The sequence below is a fragment of the Dermochelys coriacea genome, chromosome 3 (genome assembly GCF_009764565.3).
Source record: "Dermochelys coriacea isolate rDerCor1 chromosome 3, rDerCor1.pri.v4, whole genome shotgun sequence".
Classification (NCBI taxonomy): domain Eukaryota; kingdom Metazoa; phylum Chordata; order Testudines; family Dermochelyidae; genus Dermochelys; species Dermochelys coriacea.
The window spans coordinates 52084115-52111926 of NC_050070.1; the positions used below are offsets into that span (position 1 = coordinate 52084115).

The 27812-nt window shown below is 38.7% G+C and overlaps 1 protein-coding gene across 1 annotated transcript in view; it reads right to left on the reverse strand.

Annotated features, from left to right (window-relative positions):
• Nucleotides 1-3416, reverse strand: part of LOC119852956 (protein eyes shut homolog) — a 231230-nt gene extending 227814 nt beyond the window's left edge. The window contains exons 1-2 of the mRNA XM_043511472.1: nucleotides 3369-3416; nucleotides 2666-2858 (exon numbers count right to left, since the gene is read on the reverse strand). Coding sequence (XP_043367407.1) covers nucleotides 2666-2858; nucleotides 3369-3416 — 241 coding nt within the window. The remainder of the gene's footprint in view (nucleotides 1-2665; nucleotides 2859-3368) is intronic.
• Between the last annotated feature and the right edge of the window lie 24396 nt (nucleotides 3417-27812).

Genomic DNA, 27812 nt, shown 5'->3' on the forward strand with positions numbered 1-27812 from the left:
ACTTATTTGAGATGCTTGCTCATCCAGCTTTCCAGCTTGGTCTGCAATCCTTCCCTACAATTCCATCCCCCTCACTGCACCCCCCAGCTGTGCTTGGGATACAGGCTTCATATAGTTTAAGTCAAAGGTGCAAAAACTAATTCCAAGCCTCCTCCATATTCAGATCCTTGAGTTCTTCAGTCCAGTCCACTTCCCTAACTAATTCCCTTATTTTTTTTTCAAGTTTGCACTTTTGACATCCAGGACTCTAATTGCAAATCTATTTTTTGTTTATACTTTCATTTAGTTTAAACTGAATTAGCTCATGATCACTCTAGGGTTGTCCTCACCGACCAATTTTTCCATGAGATCCTCACTACAATACTAAATCTAAAATGAACCTCTTGTTAGTTCAGCAACTATTTGGTGAATAAATCTGTCAGCTATCACCTCCAGGAAAATCTGGGCCCTGCTACTATTAGTAGCACTTTTCCTCCAATCTATATCTGGGAAGTTAATCTCTCCCATAATCACACAATTCCCAATAGGATCTATTTTATTAAAAACATCAAAGAGGTCTCCATCTATATCCAAATTGGATTCTGGGGGGTCTGTATCATACCACAAGCATTATCCCAAGGGAATATGTAGTAGCTTTCTTCCCCAAAGTGATTTTGACCCAAACAGATTCTGTTTTATCCATTTCATCACTTCTAAATATCTTTACATTCTACCTCATCATTAATAATCACTCAGCAAGGACATTAATGCTCTAACCACATCAATAGAGACTTATATTTAGTCAGTCTAAAATGGCAACAACGACCTTTCATTTGAATGGTCACCTGGCTAGTCTGGGCAGGTGACCTGGCCCTTACAGTATGTATTGAAAATTGGTCCACTTTCTTTCCAGCCATTTGCCACTTTTTTTAAAGAGTCAAACTGGACTGCTGTTTAACATACCTATCCCATCTGGAACACAAACAAAAAGATCATCTTTCGTACTTCCTTGCTATCAGTAATCTCCTGGAGAGCAAAGGCAAATATTTTATGAACCTCAGTCCTGGCTCTGGTATTTATTACAGTGGAATTTTTGCAGAAGTATAATGCAGAAGTCAGCACACATATTTCATTTATTTGGAGCTTTATTTACAGCTACCCACATCATTAATGGTTGCCTTAGTCATCCATTAATATCTACAGAATGGAGACTATGAGCAACTAACTTTTAGAAAATTGTAACTACTAGGAGTATCAGAGATTTCTTAACATAAAATCTGCTGAAGAATCTCCATTCCAATATCTGACATTTTATATTCTTGTAAATGTACTCTAATGAATAGTCACGCTACAAAATGACTATCATTAGTGCTGTCACAAGCCATGGCTGCAGGAAGACCATGACAAATGCTAAGCTATCAGCACCTTCAGTGCATGGCATATTCTCATAATTTCTCAAGATGACCATGGAACCAATTTCCACTGATCCCTAAGTCATAAAGCTTGACAATTACCCTGAATTCATTAATAATGTATACGGTAACTGTTCTCATTCACAATCAGAGTTTAATCAGACCCATGTATCACAGGTGGCACGATCAGTATGAATGCCAAGATTTGTTTTCCTAACTCAAATGATCTAAACTAGTCAAGCAAATAAATAGTGAAATGATCTCATCTAACCTTAATTTTCAACTGATATCCAGTACCCATATTGGCTTCAAATTTAAAAAAAACTAATGGTAGAGGTGACGTTTTAATAGAATTATTTGCAACAATTTCATTTTATATTATGTTTTTCAAAATAGCATTCACATTATAACGCTCGTACTGGTATACAATGTCTTTACAATTTACAAGAAATGTAATGAACAGCAAGCTTCAGCTCATACTTTGAACATATTTTTTTAGAGATGAAAAGTAAGCTGGGATAGATGTCCCAGTTATAAATAAACAAACCAGACAACTTCATCTTTCCAAATTATAACATCCTCCTCCTCCTTAGCCCCCACCAAAGAAAAAAAATCCTAGAATATTCCAAAAGGAAACCACTCATAAAAGTATATTAAAAAGACTCTCCACATTCATTGAAAAAAAATACTGAAAATTAGTTCTGTGAACCTTCCTTGCAATCACACTTTTGTTCACATATAGTAGTTAACACTGAATAATGTTGTGTTTATATAGAAATAGATTTAAAAAAGAAAAAAATAGAACACCTTTTTCTGAAAGAACGAGAGAGCTCTAAAATACTTGGCACTGTAGCTCCATTCCAAAAAGAAGTATTATTTCTATTATAACTTTGTGTAAGATATGCAGGCTCAAAGTGCATGCTTGTTTAGCTGTACCAGATATTTTCCTGATAAACTTGTTGATCGAGCTTTCTGTAAAGTTCACATGCTGTCCGTTTGTTTTCATTACCGTCATTCTATCACTGTTAAAATCATGGTTATAGCATGAGACATAACACTTACGAATATACTATTTGTATCTTTTGTGTGAATATTTGATTTGTAGTTTGCTTTGATGACATAGATGCAAATGAGACTTCAGAAATGAATAACTTATTTTGATAGGGAAAAAGTTTAACAAATGCTTTGAAGACTGTCAGGAAGACATCTCAATCCTCAAGCAATTTTTGCAAATTGTCACTTACAATAAAAATACATTATTTTGAACAACTTACCTTCAGGACAAAAGCAATCATATCCATTGACATTATTCTGACAGACAGCACCATTCAAGCAGGGCCCCGAATCACATTCATTCACTTCTATGTCACAGTATTGGCCTGAAAAACCTGCATGAAGAATGGAAGGTTTTGATTTTCTCAGTTCTCGTGTATTCTTACATAAAGTTTTTATTTCAAATGTATTTACCTAATTAAAATGAAGAAACTTTCAATTGCAAATCCCCATTGCAGGAGACGACTTGAGGCCAGAACTCGTGTGTTCAATTCTGGCTCTCTCACTAAAACATGGTATTACATTTCACAAGCTTTTTGGACAATATTTTAAAAACAAAACAAATGTTCACTGATTTTTGGGTGCTTTCAATTTATGGGCACCCATCACGAAACATGTCTGAACTCATTTCAGAAGTGCTGAATATCCAGATTTCCCAGATTTTCAATCATCAGTGAAGGAGCTCAACACCTCAGAAAGGAGTCAACAGGTGTCTTCAGCTGCATGTGTAAAAACTGAGGAACCACAACATAGTAGATTGTTTTGAATCTACTCCTCCATTTACCTAGCTGTAAAATATCATAATACTTCTCTATTTAAAGCAATATTAGTTAAATAATTAATATCTGAAAAGTGTTCAGACTTAGTCAAATGAACATTGTTATACAAATCTAATAGTACATATTATTATTAGTGTATTCATACTACAATCTGGCTCTGAGTCTTGGAAGAATTACATTCAAAGTATTGCATGCATGTAACTTAATTTTTAAGTGTGCAGATTATATTATTAATATTTATAATATTAGAATATTTTATAATATTTTTGTGTAGGTAGATTTATAAATATAACTACCATAAATTATATTAGTTCCATCATCTGGATATTTCAACTGGGGAAATCAAAAGATAGTGGAATTCATATTCAAACTGGGTCTGACTTTAACATCTAAAATATAGTGATCCAGACCCTAAGCAGGTGTAAACTGGCACAGCTGATGAGCAGCACTTCTGGTTTGGAATTTTTAATGTTGCTATAGTAGGAAGTTATTCAAAGTAGTACAATAGTCTCTATTCAAAAAAATATTGCATCAGTGTAGCCACTTACATTCACACAACTACTGTCATTCTATTGCAGAGCTACCACAAAATACAATTTAACCAGAACTCCTTTTCAATTTAGTTCTTATTTTAAAGCATTACATAATGGCAAGGGAGTGGATTAGTAATATTTGTGTGTACTGCAAGAGGCATAAAAAAATCAAGTGAATATCAGCTGAGTTTTAAGATATCATTGAGATAACCCTAGAGATTATAAGTGAGCTTTCCTTTTTTTATTAAAAAAGTAACATAATATTCAATGTCTTCTGTGTTAATAAAACAATGAAAAACAAGACTTTCTATTTATAAAATAGAAGTGATCCCATGTGAAGCTTATATTTGGTTGTATTTTCCTGTTCAATCCCTTTCAACAGTCATTTGATTAATTATTTAAGGAGAAAAATCACATTTTTGTATTTATGTTTTCAGGATCACCAAATGTCATGAAATATTTAAACTTTGCAATAATATTTTATTTGCATTTTATTCCATAACAGTTCACTAAGTCTCTCAGAAGGCATCTATTTATGTGAGCAAGGCAAGCCCAAATTGTGCTTCACTTGTAAAACAATTTAAAACAAAACAGATGTAAATCAAACCAAATAACATTTTTTCCTGGTGGTTTAAAAGGCAAAACCTTTCCTTTCCCTTTGAATTTTTGCCACCTTTTTGATTTTGCACTTGTCAAATCCTTTTTATCAGCCACACTAAACTCTCAAAAGCCTTTGGTATCATAATGAAACAATGCTCTGGAGCATATTTGTGGAAAACCAGCAAATTTGGTCTGGAATGAAGTGTTAGATTGGTTTTCCCTCAACAAAATAAAAAAAATTAAATATTAATATATGTCCTATAGGGGATATGTCATCGTTTTTACCCAGAGAATAAATTTTAGTGATAAAATAGCATATTCCTTACCAAAAATATTTTTCTAGGTAAAAGTGAATCATTTGGGTTACAGGTCAATATTTTGAAAAAAGTCTGTCAGGGCTTTTCGTGTTCTCCTTTGGTTTATTATGATTATTGTTATGCTGGTGTAACTCACACATCTCCAGAGTGTGGTGTTCTGTCCCTTCTAGTGGCACCAAGACCACTTAGAGATTATTGAGTCTGCTCTAGAGCCTTAGCTAAGAGCCAGTTGGCTTTTAGCTCATGCAGTAGAGGCTCATGGACTAAGCTCCAGAGATCCCAGGTTCGACCCCACCTGCCGACAACCAGGATCTGTCAGTGTTACACTGGTTCAAAAGCTCTATATGTAAACACAGGGAGGTGAAAGAGCCCCAAAGAAGTGATACAATAAAGGACTACATTTATTCCAAGATGGAGCCAGAAGGAAGCCTCTGTAAAGATAGGGTATCAACAAAAACACAGTTTTAAATAATGCCACCCACCCAAATCAATGGGTGGGGGGAAATTGATGTGACAGGCAGTGAAATGGGACAGTCCCAGTGGCAAGGGAGGGAGATGTTCACCAAAGGATAATAGGAAGCTCCCCACTGGCACTCCGGCACTCATTGGCCATATGGGAAGAGGAGTGTTGATCAGCTAGCATTCCCTAGCTCTCAAGAGTTAGCCCAGGGTACGGGCAATGTGAAGCATCTTTTGGCTCCCATTCTAGCAGCCCACCATACTCACCCAAACTATGAATGGGAACCTGGACTGACAGATGCTGAGAGTTTAGCTGATCACCTGCTTAGGAGGGCAGGAAGGATTTTTTTCTCTCCCATGGGTCAATTGGCAGAGGACCAGGAAATTTTTTGCCTTCCTTGCAGCACCTGCAAGCCACAGTGAGTTAAAGTAGGAACATGCTTAGTACCTAACTGAGTTACTGGGGTGGAGTTTATTCATTGCAAATTGCAGCAGTTTCCAGGGTAGTTAAGGCAATAAATGAACAGTTCCCAGAGGTAAAAGACATAGGACATTGCTTGGCTTTGGATTCATATGATATGGTGAGACCTTGTGACCTTCATGGGCTGAGGTCTGACCTTGTGTCTCTCACAGGCTGAGGTACCCTCCCTGCTGCACCCTATGATCCCCTGGTGGGGATGAGGGGCAGCAGTACAGTGGTAGGACACACAACTGAGTCCTGTGGGGGAAGGCTGAGGAGCTCCTCCCCCACGTTATCGGTTCTATGACAAGGAGCCCTGTAACACTGGCACTGGAACCAATTAAATGCCTGGTAGAGGAGGAGGAGGAGAAGGAGAGAGGAAGAGCGGTGGAGAGAGAGAGAGAGCGAGTGAGTGAATGCATGTATGGAGGAGAGGGCAACGTCCTTCCCTTTTGTTAAAGTTTAACAAAACTGGCAGCCTTCTGCTTAATTCCAGGCATACATTAGTCCTCATTTTGCTACTGTGTCCCCATCAATGAACTTGGTAGCTTTCATTGGACCCACTTGGACATAGTTCAGGACTGAGATGACTGGCAATGACGTACTGAGATTTTCATGTTGCAGAATTAGATTGACACTGATGTCTGTTGTGGAAATACTCATGGAAGTGAAAAAAATAGGGCTCAGGTAACAGTTTCCTTTTACTCTTCCTCGCATGGGTTTAGAGAGATGCAAAAGAGGCAGAGAGTGAGCATTCCAAGCAAGCAGATCCAAGAAATCTGCAAAGAAGATGATCTACAAGCTCCAGTAATATGAAGAGGAAACACTTTCATGTTGCACTTTGGGTTCTTGTACAAATTATTTTGCCTTTGGCTACCCAAATGCACACCACCACCTTTCTCTCAGAAATAAATTTCTAATGGCACATCCATCGGCTTGACATTCACATTTCCAGATGTGAAGGTCTGGAAAAAAAACAGGAAGTGTTTAGAAAAAATCCCTCCCTCCCACTTTTTTTTTCTGTTATGGAAAAATTGGAAATTATGGGAGAAACTGAAAAAGAAATGTATGTTAAATATTTTCTCTCAGTATGAATGGTGAACGAATTTTAGAGTGATGTTTAAAATGATATCACTGCTGCACTTCAGTCCTTCAAAATGCTTTCTAATAACAAATAAGTATTTAAAAAGAAGCTATTTGATTAAAAAAACAAAAACAAAAAACAAACAAAAAGCCATAGTATTAGGCTATCCCAATTCTTGTATATACCATACCTGGAGCTATCTGCCCCTGAGTAATATTATTAGAGCCAATCAGTACAGGGAACTTTCATTTGTACTAGAGAACACAAGTGAGGACAATAGAGCCCCTTTCTTATGGATTACTGCGTGCTTGCCTCAGGTGACTTCAGTCCACCTAGAAATAGAAAAGGAGTACTTGTAGCACCTTAGAGACTAACAAATTTATTTGAGCATAAGCTTTCATGAGCTACAGCTCACTTCATCGGATGCATTCCGAAAGCTTATGCTCAAATAAATTTGTTAGTCTCTAAGGTGCCACAAGTACTCCTTTTCTTTTTGCGAATACAGACTAACACGGCTGCTACTCTGAGTTTGCTAAGGAGACAACGTGAGCAGGAGAGGAGAACCAGCCTCAACCCTGAAGGTGTTGTCCTCCTGACAGGCCTTGGTGAGCCTCCCACTCATCCCAGAGATATCAACTCTTCTCAGGAGACTAGGAGGTTCACACCCTTTTTCCTAAAAGAGAACAACAATCTGCTCCCTGCCTGCTTGTCTAGAGTCATTGGGACAGATAGGAAGATGCCAGTGCCTACAGGGCCTCAGAAGACAGTCTTGTGGGGCTGGAATGGATCCTGCCTCCGAGTCCTGACATTGATATTCACAGAGGAATCAATCACACTTAGCATAGAGGTGCTCTTATTATTTTCAAACTGGTGTAATTGATCATCTTCAAACATATGGAAGTGCTCCCACACAAAGTCATTCAGACAAAATGATACCTGTCTTTTGTAAATACTGACAAATGAAATATGCATTCCAAAATCTACTAGGATGACCAAACACATCCTTGCATGTATGAGACATCCTGCAGAAATTAAACAATACTTCCTGAGTTAAAATTAAGGTCAAGATGATGAGCATGAGGTAGATGACACTAACAGTGGGTGCATTTGCAAAACATTTGCGATCCAGACATTGTTCTGCTTCTGTGACATCACCATCTGGAAGTGTTGTACACTCAATTTCAGCTCTTCAGTCATCAGGAAAACAACAGACATCTCAACCAACTATATCAAAAAGATTCCTAAGAAAGATTTCTTTTATAACCAAGATGACACCTGAATATCAACAAAAAAATTGACCAAGCTCTCACGAGAGCTTCTTCTGGTACTCTGTTATCACTGAAAACAGTTATTAGCAGGCAGCATTTAAACTATTAAAACCATCACATCAGTTACCCAGCACACATTCTTTGAGTAAGTCTCTTCTACAATCAGAATATGAATGTGTAACTGTGCAAGAAAACAAACAAACAATGAAGCACTTTGGCAATATGTACAGATAGGTGGACAAATGGGGAGAAAGAATCAAAGAAAAGAAAGAAACAACTTTGTGCTAGCACCTAATTTTTTCACAAAAGCATTGAAACGCGAGAGAACAGACGTGCTGCAGAGTATATTACTAGCGAATTGTACAAAGTACTAAAGAAGATTGGAAACAAGAAATAATTTGCTCTACTGATGATGCCAGTAATATGAAAGCAGCCTGGGACTTCACAATATCCACATATTACTGCAATAGGATGTCCTTCCCACAGCTTAAACTCGCTTTTTAATGATTTCATGAAGTTGGGCACATTGGAAAAGACCTAGAAAACTTCAAAAAGTTATAACATATCTGAAAACTACTTATATTACAGCTAAAGACTTTAAGAAACTGAAAGAAAATCATGGTAAGTATAAAATGGCAAACTTTATAGCAAAACAAGATGAGGGGCAGTGATGCCATTTGAAAGTTTATTAAAAAACAAAGAAGCTCTTCAGGTGGGGGGCTCATGTGAGCGGCTCACGCCCGCTCCATACGAGGAGGGGGGTGAGCCCCGTGCAATGTCCCATTTTCTCTTTGGGAAATATGGTCACCCTAATAATTGAAGATTAAAAGTGTACAGCACACTGTACTTGATAAGAAATCTTTGGATTCACCTTCAGAACTTTCTGAAGATTCTAAAGCCAATTGTTCCTGCAGTCACTGTATCTGAATCAGACGAAGCACTTTGTCAGAGATTTCTCACAAATGTTCAAGACAACTGGTTTTTGAGAACAGAAGTGCATCTCCACTCAAGTCAGGAAGAAGTAAAAGTGAAGGAGTTTATTCATAAATTAGAAGAGTTCTGCTGCAAAGCAATACATGCTGCCACAAAAACCTCTTAGATCAGAGATTCAAAGGTAACAATGTTAGTGTTGATTGCATTGTTACAGAATTTCACTGGGTTACAAAATATATAACATACTTTGGACCCAGTGTTGGAAAAATAGTTTCAACCATTGCAGAATACACAACCTCTTCAGGTATTTGGTCCACTAGTGCAATCTGTCAATCTGCCAAGCACATTGCTCCTATAGCATGGTGGCAAGGCCTTTGTACAATACAACCTCTGACTTCTCTTGCTTTTCATCCGCTTCAGATTACTCCATTTTCTGCAGCATGTGAAACTAGTGAGTGTTTGGAAATAGCCCATTCCTTGATTTTCTGGGTCTAAGGGGTGAATGAGTTGAGAAGCTTGTTTCAATTTGTGAATATCCTCAATTTAATGAAGTACATGAAGATCACAGTGAAAGTTCAGAATAAGAAGTTGTGGATCTTTCAGACACAGATTCTGATTAGAGAAGTCACAAGGAAAAACTTGTGCCATGTTAGCATTTCCAAGATTAATTTAGTAACTAAACTGTTTAAGTTATATTACAGGATGGCTAGTTTTGACTACAATTATGATAATAATGCACTATTAAAGAGTCTAATGTTTACCATAAAGTATATACTCAAATTTACTGTGGATCCTTAACATTGTGCTATGTAAACTACATTACAATGCATCAGTATGGGATGCTCATTTTCTGAGCTTTTTCTCTAGAAAAGGGAGTTTCTTCTGTATCTGCATTATAACATCAGGTCTCTATTTACATACTATTTCTGAGCCCTATAGATATAACATTCCTTTTAATTTATAAGTCAACAATATTGATGCTTTCTATTTTCAATATTTTTCATCTCTCCCCCACCCCCTCATTTTAAAGATGTTACAACAGTCAAAAAATACATTTAATTACTTTAGTGTGCAGCTGTATCTCTAATAGTAAATATACTTATTTATCATTCAAGAGTAAAGAATTTATACATATTTATTTCATAAATATACAGAGCAGTACTTTCTATGTGCTAACAATTATATATAATTCATTTCTTATTCTTAAATAAGTAAATCAAGTTTAATGTTGATAAGCAAGTAACTACTGCAGATATTTCATTGTTTCTGAAAATTTCCATTTTCCCCTAACATCCCCCTAAAAAAAAGCCTGGTGTTTTTCATGCCTTCAAAATGTCTAGAAATTTTACATCTCTTGCTCTGCTACAATGGGGATTCTCAAATATTTTCATAGTGCAGACCAAAACTTAATATAGAAAGTGTTTCATGAATCAATAACCCTGTAATTTGTCACTATGGGAAAAAGTCACCCATCCATTTCCAACCACACATATCCCCGTGGCAACTATAGCAGTTGTTTATATATGGCTTTTAATGTGATTTAGCAGTTGGAAACAAAGAATAGCCAGACCAGTAAACTCAGATTCTGCCAAGCACCAAAAAGTGTTCTGTGAAGCACTAGTGGTCACTGTAATAGAGTTTGAGAACTTCTGTGTGCCTCTGGAAGGCAATATGTCATGGAGTGTAACTGCTTTAGGACTTCACACTCTGCTTCCGGCTCCTTCTAACTGTGCAGAGCCTTGACCTATAACAGCAACAGAAGAGATTGAACACATTTCTGGGTATGAGGAGTGATGACACAGAGCTAGCATTCTCCCACTATCTCTTTTACCTTCAAGGTTAAATTAGCAACAGTTGTTCTCCTTAATTTATTTATTAAAGAAGATGGGACAATTGGGCCCATTTTGATTTGTACAAGCTGATAATTCTGTGCCATAAAAAATTGATGTTTGCTAGTAGAGGATTAAATTTGTTTCCTTCTATTTCTGTTTCATGTTCACAGACAGACATTTTGAGAGTTCTTAATCTTACAAAGTAATAAATTTGACAGTGATGTCCTTTCATATAAAAGCAGTATAGTATCTCATAATGCAAAATTGCATATTTAATGATTATTTCCGACTTCATTCTGCCCCATGATGATTGGTTTGGGATCAGTGTTGTAGTTGTGCAAAAAAACCCTTTACTAAGTCAATGGTAATATTGATGGCTATATTCATGAGCTGTTTTTGTGTAGTGCTTATTAATGCTGGCCGTCTGCCCCTCTGTCGGACTCCGTCCCAGGCAGAGCTCCGGTGTGCTGGGTTCCCCGCCTCCATGACTGCAACGCTTGGAGTCCCCGTTGCGGGTGGGTCACTGACCTTCAGTAAAGCCAATAACTCACAGCTGTGTGTAAGCCTCATTTTTTCAGAGTACTCCTGCTAGGCCTGTGGTGCTTCAAACACCTTGGCCCAGAACAGAGGCTCATATACTTGTGTTTTGCATTTTACACATTGTATATGTCTTAATATTTTGCATTAAAAGAAAATTAAAATTAAGTACTGAATGAGGTTCAAAACACAATCAACTTCATAGTATGATAGAGGAATTCTGTAGTTTTCAGCTTTGGAGTGAAAAACATAGTAGAAAAAATTAAGAATAATATCTGTTTTAGTTGAACAGTGTAGTTTCTTATTGCAGTGATAGGTTAAACCAGTCTTTTGTTGTCTGAAGAAAATAAAAGAATCAGCATTTACACAATGTAGTGGTTGAGAAATTAAACACTATGAAAATGAAATTCTGAGAGGCAGGGTAAATTACTGTTAATCCTTTACTATTAAATTATTCTAAACACACAAGAATTAGCAAAAGTTTAGCTGCTCCCTAATTAGAGTAGAATTACTTCTGTAATTTATTGAAAACTGGGTGCTTTGAAGAGCATACCATATTAACGGAGCAGTTAGCTATTTATCTTTTACAGGAATGATCACATCTTCCCAGTTTAGACATCTAGTTCTGCAACCAGTTTGTCCCAGGCATCTGCTATCACAGTGCTGAAGTGCAAAAATTTGGTCTTAGAAATTGTTCCAAAACATCATCTTGACGTTACAGATATTGAAAAATTCAGAGATCAGACTTCTTCTCAATGGAAGTATGAGATCATTTTCACCAAGACAATTTACACTGGCTTCCTAAGTGGCAGATATGTTAAGGTTTTGTTATCTGTGTCTGATTGCTTTGCAGAACTGCTCCAAAGAATCTGATTGAGCTGCTATCTAGATAAATCTCATCTGCTTCAGGTTGTTGAAGGAATGTTCAAAAGGTTAGATTGTTAAAGACCGGTAGGAAAGCCTTCTAGCCTTCTGTTTTATGGAATATGCTGACTCTTCATGAGCAGTTTAGAAAATCCCCACTTCTTAGGAGAGGGGGAAGGAGGAGGAGATACAATAATTTGGTTTCAGTGCACCTCCTCTTTGAAGTGTGTGTTGTATTGTTTACTGATGTTTAATATATATATTATTTCTCTTGGCTATTGTTCTGTTTTTTCATATTGCTGTTTTCCAGTAAATTACAGATGGGGTAACTCACTTCAACACAGTGTATTTGAAATTCAGAACAGAACTAAAATTTTTCCATTCACAGTGTTACAACTTGGAATTTTGTGAATTCTTATCTGCTGCTCACAGCAACTTTGAGCTTACTCACAGGTCTCAACTTTCTCTTGCTGTGTGTGGTTGCAGGGAAGGGAAGAATTTCCTGATCCCAGGGAGCAAAGGACATTCTTCTGTAGGTAGGGATGAGAGAATATCCTCTGCCACAACAGTTCACTTCATAAGCCCTTGTCAGAAAGGGGCCCAGAAAGATCAAAGTTACCAGCATTTCTGCCTCCTATGCTGAACAATACTCATGCTTAATAATAATTGGGCAGAAGAAGGGCACTAGTAGCTTACCCCTTAGTGTGAAATTCCTTACAACTCTGCAGCACTGTTCCTATGAAAAATGGGGAAAAAATTCCCCTTAGTGTACCAGGCTAATAGGAAACTTAGCCTCATGGAAATCATACCCTGCTTTATAGGAAACCCTTCTTTTGGGACGGGACCCGCCTGAGCTAGGACTGAGGGTTCCTTAATAGCACAGATGTACTCTGGAGCATTTGTGCCCCATACCACTGGAAGACATAGCACAGTGGAAACAAGAGGAGTGTTTCTGTAGTCACATGTTTCAGAGTAGCAGCCGTGTTAGTCTGTATTCGCAAAAAGAAAAGGAGTACCCGTGGCACCTTAGAGACTAACAAATTTATTAGAGCATAAGCTTTCGTGAGCTACAGCTCACTACATCGGATGCATTTGGTGGAAAAAGCGGAGGAGAGATTTATATATACACACACACACACAGAGAACATGAAACAATGGGTTTATCATACACACTGTAAGGAGAAAAAGAAAAGGAGTACTTGTGGCACCTTAGAGACTAACAAATTTATTAGAGCATAAGCTTTCATGAGCTACAGCTCACTTCATCGGATGCATTTGGTGGAAAAAACAGAGGAGAGATTTATATACACACACACAGAGAACATGAAACAATGGGTTTGTATATAAATCTCTCCTCTGTTTTTTCCACCAAATGCATCCGATGAAGTGAGCTGTAGCTCACGAAAGCTTATGCTCTAATAAATTTGTTAGTCTCTAAGGTGCCACAAGTACTCCTTTTCTTTTTGCGAATACAGACTAACACGGCTGCTACTCTGAAAACTGTAAGGAGAGTGATCACTTAAGATAAGCCATCACCAGCAGCAGGGGGGGGAAAGGAGGAAAACCTTTCATGGTGACAAGCAAGGTAGGCTAATTCCAGCAGTTAACAAGAATATCAGAGGAACAGTGGGGGGTGGGGTGGGAGGGAGAAATACCATGGGGAAATAGTTTTACTTTGTGTAATGACTCATCCATTCCCAGTCTCTATTCAAGCCTAAGTTAATTGTATCCAGTTTGCAAATTAATTCCAATTCAGCAGTCTCTCGTTGGAGTCTGTTTTTGAAGCTTTTTTGTTGAAGGATAGCCACTCTTAGGTCTGTGATCGAGTGACCAGAGAGATTGAAGTGTTCTCCAACTGGTTTTTGAATGTTATAATTCTTGACGTCTGATTTGTGTCCATTCATTCTTTTACGTAGAGACTGTCCAGTTTGGCCAATGTACATGGCAGAGGGGCATTGCTGGCACATGATGGCATATATCACATTGGTAGATGCACAGGTGAACGAGCCTCTGATAGTGTGGCTGATGTGATTAGGCGCTATGATGGTATCCCCTGAATAGATATGTGGACAGAGTTGGCAACGGGCTTTGTTGCAAGGATAGGTTCCTGGGTTAGTGGTTCTGTTGTGTGGTGTGTGGTTGCTGGTGAGTATTTGCTTCAGATTGGGGGGCTGCCTGTAAGCAAGGACTGGTCTGTCTCCCAAGATTTGTGAGAGTGATGGGTCGTCCTTCAGGATAGGTTGTAGATCCTTGATGATGCGTTGGAGAGGTTTTAGTTGGGGGCTGAAGGTGATGGCTCGTGGCGTTCTGTTGTTTTCTTTCTTGGGCCTGTCCTGTAGTAGGTGACTTCTGGGTACTCTTCTGGCTCTGTCAATCTGTTTCTTCACTTCAGCAGGTGGGTATTGTAGTTGTAGGAATTCATGATAGAGATCTTGTAGGTGTTTGTCTCTGTCTGAAGGGTTGGAGCAAATGCGGTTATATCGTAGCGCTTGGCTGTAGACAATGGATCGAGTGGTATGATCTGGATGAAAGCTAGAGGCATGTAGGTTGGAATAGTAGTCACATGGTTGCTTCATGTGGCATGACCAGTCCACCTCCTGCAAAAGAACCACTTTTTGGATTGGTGAGACTAGTAAGGCTCTTTGCCAGCCCTTACAAAGAGAAAAGATGGGGAAGGATGCAGCCTGTTCCCTCCAGAAAATTGTGGAGGGAGTGAAAGGGCCTCTCTATTACCCTAAAAGGTACCAGTGATAAAAGAGGGGTTAGAAGTACAAAATAAAATAAGATTCATGTTGGAAATTCAGTATGCAGGCTAAGGGATTTATGGGAAAATCATTCAAACACAAATAGTCAATTACTAAGAATAATAGTGGAGAATAAGTTACCCTGGAGTAAGCCATACTATTTAGTAGTGAAACGGGCCAATGCAAATTTAGGCTGCATACACAGAGGCATCCTAACAGACCAAGGGGTAATAGCATCTTTGGGTATGATTCTTCTGCCAACACACCTGGACTAATGCATTGAGTTCTGTTCAACTTATTACCGGAACAAAAAGGTGGGTGAGGTAATAGCTTTTATTGGACAAACTTCTGTTGTTGAGAGACACAAACTTTTGAGCTGGGACCAACATGGCCACAACAACTTATTACCAAAATTATATTTACAAATTAATCAGAATTCAGAGAAGAGCAACAAAAGTGATCAAGTGTCTGAAGCATTTGATTTATGAGTACAAATGAAAAGCATGTCCTAAATGAAGGTTAAGGAGGTCAGACTGGGGGCATAATATAGCCAGTATTTGAACAGAGTGTGTCTCACTGGGTTTAAATAGAAAATATATACAGAATATAAGGAAAAGAGATTCAAAACAGATTAATTATGCTTTTAAAATAGTCTACAAAGGGATGAGGTAGAAATCCCATCATTTTATAGAAACCCCATATAAATTTAGACTAGACAAAACTTTAGGAAAATTTCCATGGGAGGAAAGAATCCTGCATTGTCAGGAAAATGGAATCAATGACCTAACCAGGTCTTTTCCATCTTTAAATTTGATATTTCTGTGAACTTAAGGTGAATTAAATATGTTCATACTTCTAATTCCTCCAGACACAGAAGTACATTACATTTGCATTTTCTATATTTGTAGTGTTCTTGAGCTGGCAGGCAGCAGCGAATCTTTGGCACAGGCCATTGCAATACTACAGCCACTCAGTTAACAAAGGTAAAGTCTTGCATTTATGAAAGAGTACTTTATACTGCAATGAAAAAATACTAGCAAGGAGTGAATTCTTTGCAAAAAGAAATTAATTTTGTTCAAGCCATAAAGATTAATTTTCATTCAGACAACTTGAATTTTACTTAAATATTTTACACCTTTTCATTTTTTGTTTACTGTATATGCTAAAAAACTTGGGGACATATATTCAGATACTGTAAATTGGCATAGATTCATTGACGCCAATGGAGCCATGCCAATTTATGCTAGCTGAAGCACTGATTTTTTTAAGGTTTGGATAGACTTGAATGTACAAAGCACTCAAACCCAAAAGAAATGCACTGAGATTCATCAGCTGAGAAGAGTTAAAATTAAAGCAATAAAAAGGGCAGTCATATATTAAATACAAGAGCCCTTCTAAGGGCTTTCCTATCAGATAAAATTGCACCGGCATACCCTGAATCAGCATTTAAACAGATATAATGAAACTGGGGCAAAAGTTTGTCAGGACACTTGTTCTGGTAAAAGGCAGGCTTATGTCACTTTCTAATCAATTTACAGTCAGCCAAAATAAAATGAAATAACAGTGTCCACACAGCCTTTCCATTGGTTTAATGACTTCTGGTAAACATTTAATCTGGAATTGGGCATAAGGCCTTATCTACACAAACTTATACAAGTTCCCTGGAAAAAAACAGTGATTCCAGCAAAAAAGTGCATAACTGCATTAACAGTAGGGCGTTTGGTGATATACGGATGTGTGTGGGATTTTTAAATCACATCCTTAAGCAACATTACTACACTGGCAAGAATTTTTAGTGTAGACCTGGCCTTGTAACTAAATTACAAAAAGAGTAATGCTGCCAAAAAATCAAAGAGTTTGAAAAGATAGTACTTTAAAAGTCAATTATTCAGGATGTAGTGAAGGTTTCCGCATTAAAACAGAGATTTAAAAATACTCCTCTAGCACTCTGATATGTTGTCATTTCTTTTTAGCCCCATATTTCCTGATTCTCCTCTAGGGCCCCACTGTGGTCTCTACCCCAAAGCACCCATCAGAAACCATCACACTCCTCCCAGGCTCCTCTCCTTTATTTTCCTGACATGTCCCGAGTCTCTCCATCCTTTCCACATGAATCTCTGCTTCCCAAACTCCTCAGCTCCCCTACACCCTGAACTCTCCTCTCCAGTCTGTTTCCCCAGGCTCCTGGTGTCCTCTGCACCATCACCTCTCCTCCTGCTGTGTGTCCCTTCCCACCTCCCTTCTGAGGCTGTGTCCCTCCCCTATAATTCAACCTCCTTCATAGGAAGCAGAGGGGAAACTTGAGCTACTCCTGGTCAGGGAGCCAGTGACCTGGGCTCCCCCCACCTTATACTCAGGCAGGAGAGAGTTGAGCCAACCCCAAAGGGTGACCCTTTCTGGCAGGAGACTGCAAATGTAAATAACTCCCTTCTGTTCCCAGCAGTACTTCCTTCATTGCTCTCTCCCCTTCAGGCAGGAGATAAAGTTGAGTGAGTGGGAAGAAACAATATAGTTCCTCACATACTCCTTCCCACCACCCGCCCTAAAATTACACACATGCCCTCTACCAGGAGAGACATACCAGACTCTGGAGCTCAGCAAGATTAGGGTAGGTAGAACTAGGGACCCTGAGGGTCATCTCTGAAGAGGCAGTGGAGGATGGAAGTGGAAAAAGGTTGCTTTGAGTAAATGATCTTCAGCCCTGATCCCTTTTTCTCATACTCAACTCCAGCTCCTGGTCACTACTCTTCTCCTCATTACCCTCTTCACAGGGAATAGTTTTTCTTTCTTGGTCTCACTGATCCCTTACTCCTATCTTAATTACACTTTTGTTCAGTGGCTTCCTCTCCTGGTCTCAAAGGTCTTTAGGACCCTCTCTTTTAGTCCTTCAAACTTCCTAGATGCAGTTAGGGGACTAGACTGTAGCAGAAGCCCCCAGCCCTCTTTCCCAGGCCAGCAGCTTTCAGGAGCCCCCATTGTCAGGGTACCCCTTCAAAACTTTTCTTAAAGATTGGCAACTATGAACAGTCCCCAGCACCAATATCTAAGCTCCACTTCAATAGCAGAAGGGTGGAGACACACTATTTATGTCTAGTCAGTCAAATCTGAGGCATTTGCCAAAAAATCCACTTGACTTCCCACTCCAAGAAACCTCAGGTTAGTTCTGCATATCATGATTACCAGGAGTTACGTTTGGGTGGGGAAGGAGCAGGGGAAAATGTTTTGACCCCCCCCACCAAAAAGTTAAAGTCCAGTTTGTTTCAAAGTTCAATAATTTTATCTAGGAAGTGGTTTATGGACTGGGTCCAGGGTGCCTGGAAGATAGCTATTCAGTCACCACAAACCCCCAACAGATGACAATCCCTAGACTTTTATGTCAAGGGGCAGGGAGCAGGGCTTTTTCTCAAATGCTATCCACCCTGGAAATTCCCTGTAATCTTTCAAAGCATGCTGAAAAATCTGCTACATATCTCAGATCTTTTTAAGGTTGCAAGTTGGCTAGGAAGGTTTTCTTTCAGGGATTTGTGGAGTTTGGAAATGTTCACTGTTATCACACAAAATTATATAAGTTTGTATTTATCAAAACTAATACAAAAGTAAGAAAAAAAACTAGCGCATGATGAGAGAAACTAAATTACAAGTAGCTAGTTCTTTACAGAGTACTAAAACAATAAGCTCAAGCTGAATTCTGATGTACATTATTTCTGGGCACATACTTAACCTGTTTATGCATGTACGTGTTTTTCAGGCTTGCTTTAAGTGCTGATTTTTCAAAATTGAGCACAAACCATCTGTCTGCTCAAAGTGATAATATTCATTTCAACTCCTTCTAATAGCAGGTAAAGCCAGGTATCCTATGCAAAGCAGAATGATTACGGCTCCTAACTATAGGCCTGTAATTTGTACATTTCAAAAAGGAAGAGGAAAGCCAAAATTTCACTATTATGTATGTAAGCTGGTTACCTAAAAAGTATGAATTTCTAGTGTCTGTAAATTATAAATTTAAAGTACTTTAATTTTAAATACTCATGTTTATATGATAGCAAACATAAGAATTATTTTATTCTCTTTTTTCAAAGTTCACGAAAGCTCTCTAGATATACACATATGCAATTAGACTGTCAAAGTTAAATTCACAGAAGTAGTTGTGTACATCTACTTTCTGCAAAAAATTCCAGCTGTGTGCATTCAGATACCAGATTTGCTCACCCAAATCTGGATTTTGCTTGCAAAATTTGAAAATCTGACCTATATAATATATATAATATATAATGCTGCAATATCAATATAATGTGTACATGGAAAGCTGTCAGTGAATATGCATCTTCATCTTGTGGAGTCAGATGTGAGGATTGGCAGATTCTTATAAAACATTTATTCCTTAAGTGTCACAATGCCTTGTGTTTTGATCCGGAAATTCCTTAGTGCATTATATACACACCCTTCTGAAACCCATTAAATCTCTACAAACAAACTAACTAACAAACAAAAAAAATTCAGTCAGAGCTAAAAAACAAACAACAAAAAACAACAAAGCCAAAACACCCTAAGTAGAGTGTTTACTCTGAAAAGGGAGAAGCACCAGAGATTCCATGAAGTTAACTATCTAGCTACTATAGTTGCATAGGCAAAGTATCTGATTGTCTTATTAGCTTTATGTTTTTATATTTACAATACCCCTGCAAAATGAGAGGCAACATCACCTATGGGTTAGAGCACTGGACTGGGACTCAGGAGATCTAGGTTCTATTGCCAGCTTAGCCACTAACCTACCAATATTGCTGGGCAAAGTTAAATAGTTGAAACTTTCTTTAGGGAAAAATGCAAGATTTTGATAAACATTTTTTGAATGTGCATTGGTTTAATCAAATTGTTCACAATAAAAAAACCCAGAAAAGTAAAAATTTTTGTTTTGACATTTTTGACTGTGTGTTGTGTGAAGAAATAGTTCCTTTTGTTTGTTTTAAAACTGTTGCCTATTCATTTTATTTGGTGGCCCCCTAATTCTTGTGTTATGAGGATTAAATAACACTTCCTTATTTACTTTCTTCACACCAGTCATGATTTTATAGACCTCTATCATATCCCCCCTTACTCAACTCTTTTCCAAGCTGAAAAGTCCCAGTGTTATTAATCTCTCCTTATATGGAAGCTGTTCCAGACCCCTAATAATTTTTGTTACCCTTTTCTGAATATTTTTTAATTCCAATATATCTTTTCTGAAACGGGGCGGCCACATCTGCATGCCATATTCAAGATGTGGGTGTACGATAGATTTACATAGAAGTAATATGATATTTTCTGTCTTATCTGTCCCTTTCTTAATGATTTCCAACATTCTGATAGTTTTTTCAATGACTGCTGCACATTGACTGGATGGTTTCAGAGAAGAAACAATGACTTCAAGATCTCTTTATTAAGTGGTAACAGCTAATTTACACCTCATCATTGTATATATATATATATATATATATATATATATATATATATATATATATAGTTGGGATTATGGTTTTCTAATGTGCATTACTTTGCATTTATCAACATTGAATTTCATCTGCCCGTTTGTTGCCCAGTCACCCAGTTTGGTGAGACCCCTTTGTAACAGTTCACAGTTCGCTTTGAACTTAACTATCTTGAGTAGTTTTGTATCATCTGCCAATTTTGCCACTTTATGGTTTACCCCTTTTTCCAGATCATTTATAAATATCTTGAATAATACTAGGCCTAGAGAGACTAAGCATCTTTCCCCAGGTCACACAGGAAGTCTGTAGCAGAGCAGTGACTTCAATCAAGATCTTCCAATTCCTAGATTAGTGCCCTAACCACTGGGACATCCTTCCCCTCCAGATGCCACTTCTCTATTGCTGCTGATTTTATGTGGAAGGTACATAGATACTATTGTGAAAGGAAGCAGTATACAATCCTAAAACAGGTAGCATATGATAAACAGGAACTGTTAAAGAATTCTGAAGTCCTAGATCCAAATCCAGAGGTCTTTAGTCAGTTTTCAGTCAGTACTAGCTAAAACAGTCTCCTCTTGATATTAAGCAAGAGCTCCAGGAGCTCATTCTGGGACCCCAGAAATAAAACATTCCATTCAAGAATGCTCTCTTTTTAAAATTCAGTATTCAAAATAATGAGAGTTTTTGATGGATGTTATGGTACAGTATGCATTACAAATGAAGTCAATGAATCTATTTTCTTTATTTTCATTTTATATATGATTTTGTAAATTTTAACACACCACAGTAATAATCAAAGCTCTAGAAAAGAACCTTCACACTTCCTAGGATGTAATGAAGTTAGTAAGTTAGTAGGCCCAACAATGTGTTCCCAGGATACAGAGAAAGGTTTAAAAATGAAGTGTACTTGAATAAACTTTGAACTAATCAAGCTGAAACTGAACTCCTCTCACACCTAGTGAAGATCAAAAAGACCTTACTGCCAGCAGATTGTCTGGTTGTAGTTCATAGCTTGTACAGCACTGAGACAAACTGTTTTATCATCTAATCTGGAAGTATTACAGGAAACAGAAGTCAAAAGTTCAATTTAGCCAATCTACAGTGTAACAAAAAACATGAGATTTTTAAAGCTGTTCTCTCTGTGTAAAACCCCATAAAGTTTACCCATTATGCTCACAGGCATACACTAACTGCATAGATGAGGAAGCAGTATAATAACAAAATGATTCTAAGAAAATAATTTGAGGCTGAAATTGGAGTTTCATTTACACTATGATTTTTTCACATCATACTGGCAGTAGTGTAAAGGGCCCTCTCAGTGGGTATAAATGTAATGTACATAGGCAGAACAGTGTAAAGTGTTTCAGTGTAAATGAGAACAAACACCTATGTCTCTTTTGTTTGTTTTAATGTAGAGCAACAGTGATGAAACGTAAGAAATTCAAAGTAGTAAGCATTCTAAAATTAATTCAGACATTGTAGAAAGATTATTTTAGGGTCTTCAGACAAAAGAGTATATGCTATATTCATATATAATTTGTCCTGCACAGGCTAGAAATCATTTTGCAAAATTTATTTATATACTCTAAATTACTTTTGTTTGTACTCTAATATAGTCTCTATACTACAGAGACTATACTAGCATAGTTATGTCAGAGTATTTATGCCAGAATAACCCTGTGGTGTAGAAATAGCCTCACTAAAAAGGAAGGTGCAGTGGGGTGGCTGCCCCACTCCCGGAGAACAGGGGTTAAAAGCAGCCAAGCTAGGCTGATTGGGGAAGCAGCCACAGCCGGGGCCATGCCAATCAAGCCCAGCTGGCCCTGATAAAGGGGCTGTGGGGCTAGGAAACAGAAAAGTTTCACTCTAGCCCTGGAGTGGGAAGGGCTAGCTGTCTAGGAGCAAGGTACCTGAAGCGGAGCAGTACTGGGGAAGGGCAAAGGGAACTGGGGAGCTTCAGCCTGGTAAAACCCTAGGGTGCAAGCCTTGTTGAAGGCCTATGAAGGTACTGGGGCTGCAGAGGTGCAGCCTGGGAATAGGCAGAGGCAGCTGGTCCTAACCCCTTGCCAATGATGAGTGGCCATTACAGACTGCAGTCTGCCCAAGTGAGTGGGGGCTAGATGATGACTGGCAATAGGCACTGAGGCAAAGTGGGCTTAGAGGGTTAGGGGTTCCTGTGGGAGCAGAAACCCAGAGTGTGGGGGTACTTCTGGGGCAGAAGCCTGAGTTAAAGGGGCACAGGGCCTGAGGCAGGTGAGACACCAGTCAGCAGAGGGTGCTCAGAGACTGAAGAGCTAATTCCCAAGATGACCAGCAGGAGGCGCTGCACCGGTGAGTCGTCACATCGCTACAGGAGGATTTTTTTCCCCAATCATTGACATCACCTCCCTAAATGAAGTTAGTAATCTTGATAGAAGAATCCTTTCATTAACAAGTTGTGTCTAAACTTGAAATTAGGTTGGCATATCTACATCAGTCAGTGGTGTGTTCCCCCCCCCCCGACCCCAACATAGTGATGTGCACCTAACTTTTGAGTGTAGACCAAGCAATAGAATTTGTACATGCTCTAGAGTGTCCTTTTAGGCTATATCTACACTGCAGTTAGTCACCCTTGGCTGGCCCATGCCAGCTTACTCAGGCTCATGGAGATCAGGCTCAGGAGCTTTTTAATTACAGTGTAGACATTCAGCCTTGAACTGCAGCCTGAGCTCTGGGATCTTCCCACCTTGTCAAGTTTGTGATCCTGAGTCAGGTAGCGTAGGCAAGCCACAGGTGTCTAACTGTGGTGTAGACATACCTTTAGATACATGCAAGTGGGTTGGGCTTTCTGATTAATCAGCCTAACTTCCGAGCAGTGGTTTAGGCCCACAGTTTCAGAAATGTCCACTAAAAGAAGGAAACCATAAGTAGAGGAAGCTTTGAAAAATGATTGCCATAATCATTAGTAATATAAATTCCAGGATCTCTAACCAAGAAAAATACTTCTGGATAATTTATAGAGATAAAATAATATTATATCAGCAATGTCCTCTTTGGAAGAGTAATAAATACAAAAACTAAATAAGTGAGATAATGCCAACTAGCTCTTCTTTAGCATTTTTCATCAGCAGATCTCCAACACCCAGGTCAAAGATAGTAAATGCATAAATACTTTGAAGATCTGGGCCAAAGTGCTTTAGAGATTTTTGCTGCTCTGCCTATAGACACTTGCGTATGTGAGGAGGCTGTCTGGCAATACCACTTTCCCCATTACTGATTTCCCAGCATGCTCTCTGCTCCTCTTAATGCTGGGAATGCAGAAGGGGAAGAGCGAGAAGTACCATGATTGTAGGTGGGGTGAGTACTAAGCAGTGAACACATCAGGTAGGAGTGCATACCTCTCCCCTTCCAGTGTCAGAAATAGGAGGGGGGCCATGACCATGACTATCCTTCCATAAGAGGGATTTAAATATCCAGGGTCAGTCCCAGTCAATAGTCCCAATCTGACTGGGACTATTAACTATTATGTTTCAGTGTAAAAGTCATGGCAGAAATATATTATGAAGAGTGCTGACATAACAGGTACCCATAAGGTAGTGTGCTGCATTGCTGTTGAACACATGGAAACTGGTTCAAGTCACCTTTAGTGGTGTGTTGTACAGCCACTAGAGTTGGGGCAGCAGGAGAGATGTAGATTTTATTGATGCTTTTATTGTGTTCAGCATGCATTCACTCTGGGAGAGTAGAAAGGAAAAAAATAATACGTTTTATTTCTAGGAATTTTTTTCTGTCACAACTTTAAGGGAATTTGTCCTGTAAACAGAAAACAATTTAAATGCAAAGTAATTTGTATTTATCTTCATTTATTTCTCCTGAAGTTGATTATTCATTTTCAGTATAACATTATATGCTTTGATCATGTTTATTCATTGCTGATCTGCATGTCAACAAATGACACCTCTAAAATCAATTAGCTATTTAAATGTAGTAGTAGAACATACGTCAAAAGACTTTTTGCTTTCTTCTTAAATCAAGTACAAACAAAGAAGGATTTTTTAAAATAAATGTAGGCACAATTATAATATATTTTACAGGATGTTAATACTGTATAAAAATTTAGTAAAAGCGTATTTGTAAAAAGGAAATAGGAAACTAAAACAAATATGTTGAAGTGCTTGACAATTCTATACACGACTGACAAAGGTTTAACATGAATAAATTTCCAAAACCAGCTTGATTAGTTTCATGTATAAGGATATGAGTATTTATTTGTTATAAATACTAAACTAGAATATTGAATTATTGTGAAGTTAATTTGATATTGCTCTGAGATTTTATATATCTATATAATCTGAGTTAGTTTATGGTAATTACACTTTGAAAAATAAATACCTAGTTAATCTGTGTTTGTAAGGTGTATGATTATGAATTTAATACTTTAAATGAGGTGAATATGTATAAAACTGTATATTTAATGGTTAGTCATAAGATCAAGCAGCTCTAGTTCAAGAAAGTAATGTAGCTTAATAGCAAACATAGCAAGAGTAAAGACAGATAAATGAAAAGAGGGAACTTTCACAATATTAAGGGAACACTAAGGCCAAAAGAGAGGTTCCCGTTTAAAAAAAAAAACAAACACAAAAAACAGCAAACATTAGTTAAATGAAAACTGGGTAGCACCCGCACAGGACAACCACCACCAAATAACTGTAAATGCTAAAACAGTAGCTTCAAGTGGTTGGGACAGCTATAATATACACAATAATGGAATAGCCCTTTACATTAGTGAGTTAAAACAATGTGAACATAGGAATAGTAGTTTATTACTGAGAGAAGATTAAAGAGCCATGGAAGATTCAGTTATGACAGGTCTATACTATGTTTTGCCAGCACAGCAATGTTGGTCATGGTTGCGGCTTGTAACCTACATAGCTGTGCTGGCAAAAGCCCTTATTGTAGACAGATTTATACTGGCAAAACTGCACTTTGGTATATCTTAGGTCCAGTCTACACTACAGATTTCTGCCAATCTGGCTAGGTTTGACCAGAGGCATGAAGAGCTGACTAATATAGCTGTGTTGGCAGAAGTCTCTAGTATAGAGTCAGCTGTACTGGCAAATTTTGTTTAGCTTCATGGGGGTGGTTTTACTATAATAGTACGGTGAAGCTCTGTACCTTGGAAGAACCTGAACCCCCATGTTCATCCTTATTATATGATTGTTTGGAATCCAATGAAAAGTTTGTCATGTTGGATGTCTTCAGAAGGCTCATGATGCATTGAGCATTGCTATAGTAATGTTATAGGTTGTAATTTCATGGCAAGTCCTCCATGGCTTAAAACAAGCCCAAGCAAAACCCTCCAGGAGCAGAGGGGCAGTTCACACCTTATCGGGGCATGTATGGGACAAGCCCAGCCCAGCCTCACAGGAACAAAGGAGACTGGTCAAAGGATCTGTTGGACTACCGGGTGAGTCACTCCCTTGTCAGTTTCGGACTACGGTGAGGTAATGCTCACCTGACTCTGAAGTGGCATGGAGGCAAAGCCAAGAGGGAAGAAAGAACATGATAAAAGGGAGAGATGTTTGCCATGCTCTCTCTCTCCTACCTCATTCTACAGACAAAACCACTAAGCAACTGAAGCGCTGATCAAAGGAGAGAGCCTGGCTAAAGGGCAGCCAGCCGGTGGTGGTAAACATCTAAGTTTGTAAGGGCACTGAAACTGTTAAGTTCAGCTTCGAATGTGTTTTTGCTGTTTTCATTTAACCAAATTGATTACTTGTTCTTTGACTCATAATCACTTAAACCTATCCTTTGTAGTTAATCTGTTTGTTCTACCTGAAGCGGTACATTTGGTTTGAAGAGTGTCAGACTCCCCTTGGGATAACAAGCCTGGTACATATCAATTTCTTTGTTAAATTGACAAACTCATATAAGCTGGCAGCATCCAGCAGGCATAATTGGACACTGCAAGATGGAGGTTCCTAGGATTGTCTGGGACTGAAGATATTAGCTGGTGTCATTCAGTTGCACAGTCCAAGCAGCGGCTGTCCAAAAGTACTCACTCACATTGCTGAAAGCAGCTTACATGCTAGAGACTGTGCAGGAACAGCCCAGGAGTGGAGGTTCTCACAGCAGAGCAGGGTAAGGCTGGCTCCCAGATTCGAGGATTGGAGTGACCTAGCAGCTCACCAGTCCAGGGGAACATCACAGATACAAAGTGAAATTTTGCCAGTGCAAATTGAGTCTACACATTTGCTGGTAGTTATACCAAAACCTTCCAAGGTTGATCTGGCCTAATGGAAACTGTTGCAGTTCCATTGTCAATGTAGTGTTTAAGTACAGTTGTTGGATGGAGGAAGTCATCCTTTCTGTGGGTGAAGCGTCCTGCATCGGTAAATAGAAGAAAAAAGAAAGCACTTGCTATTTTCACCTCATTTTTCCTTTTTCAAAAATGAAAACATTTTGAAACTATTCACTGTGGAAAGGGTGACAATTCTCTGGAAATGGTTAATTTCTGCCTACGAAAAATGTTGCTTCATCCTCCCCACCCCACAAGTTGCTGGATTTTAGTAGCTGGAGAAGTGATATATGTATGTTCTCCATATGACAGATTTTCCAAATTGTTAAGCATTTTGAAATCTTTGAATGACAATCCAGTTGACAAACCATCAGTTGTTGTTACTGACATTTTAACAAATATCCCCCTAATGAATAAAGGTCATATAAACACAAACATAGGGGTGTAGGTGTGGAGTGAAGAAGCCTTGCACAGAATTAGAATCATAGATTATTAGGATTGGAAGAGACCTCAGGAAGTCATCTAGTCCAAGCCCCTGCTCAAAGGAGGACCAACACCAACTAAATCATCCGAGCCAGGGCTTTGTCAAGGTGGGCCTTAAAAACCTCTAAGGATGGAGATTCCACCACCTCCCTAACTAACCCATTCCACTGCTTCACCACCCTCCTAGTGGAACAACCTAGACCTCCCCCACTGCAACTTGAGACCATTGCTTCTTGTTCTGTCTTCTGCCACCACTGAAAACAGTTTAGCTCCATCCTCCTTGGAACCCCTCCTTCAGGTAGTGGAAGGCTGCTATCAAATCCCTCCTCAGTCTTCTCTTCTGCAGACTAAACAATCCCAGTTCCCTCAGCCTCTCCTCATAAGTCACGTGCCCCAGCCCCCTAATCATTTCCATTGCCCTTCATTGGACTCTCTCCAATTTGTCCACATCCCTTCTATAGTGGGGGGGGGGAACCAAAACTGGACACAATACTCCAGGTGTGGCCTCACCAGTGATGAATAGAGGAGAATAATCACTTCCCTCGATCTGTTAGCAATGCTCCTACTAATGCAACCCAATATGCCGTTGGCCACCTTGGCAACAAGGGCACACTGCAGACTCGTATCCAGCTTCTCCTCCACTGTAATACCCAGCACCTTTTCTGCAGAACCGCTGCTTAGCCAGTCACTCCCCAGCCTGTAGCAGTACCTGGGATTCTTCCATCATAAGTGC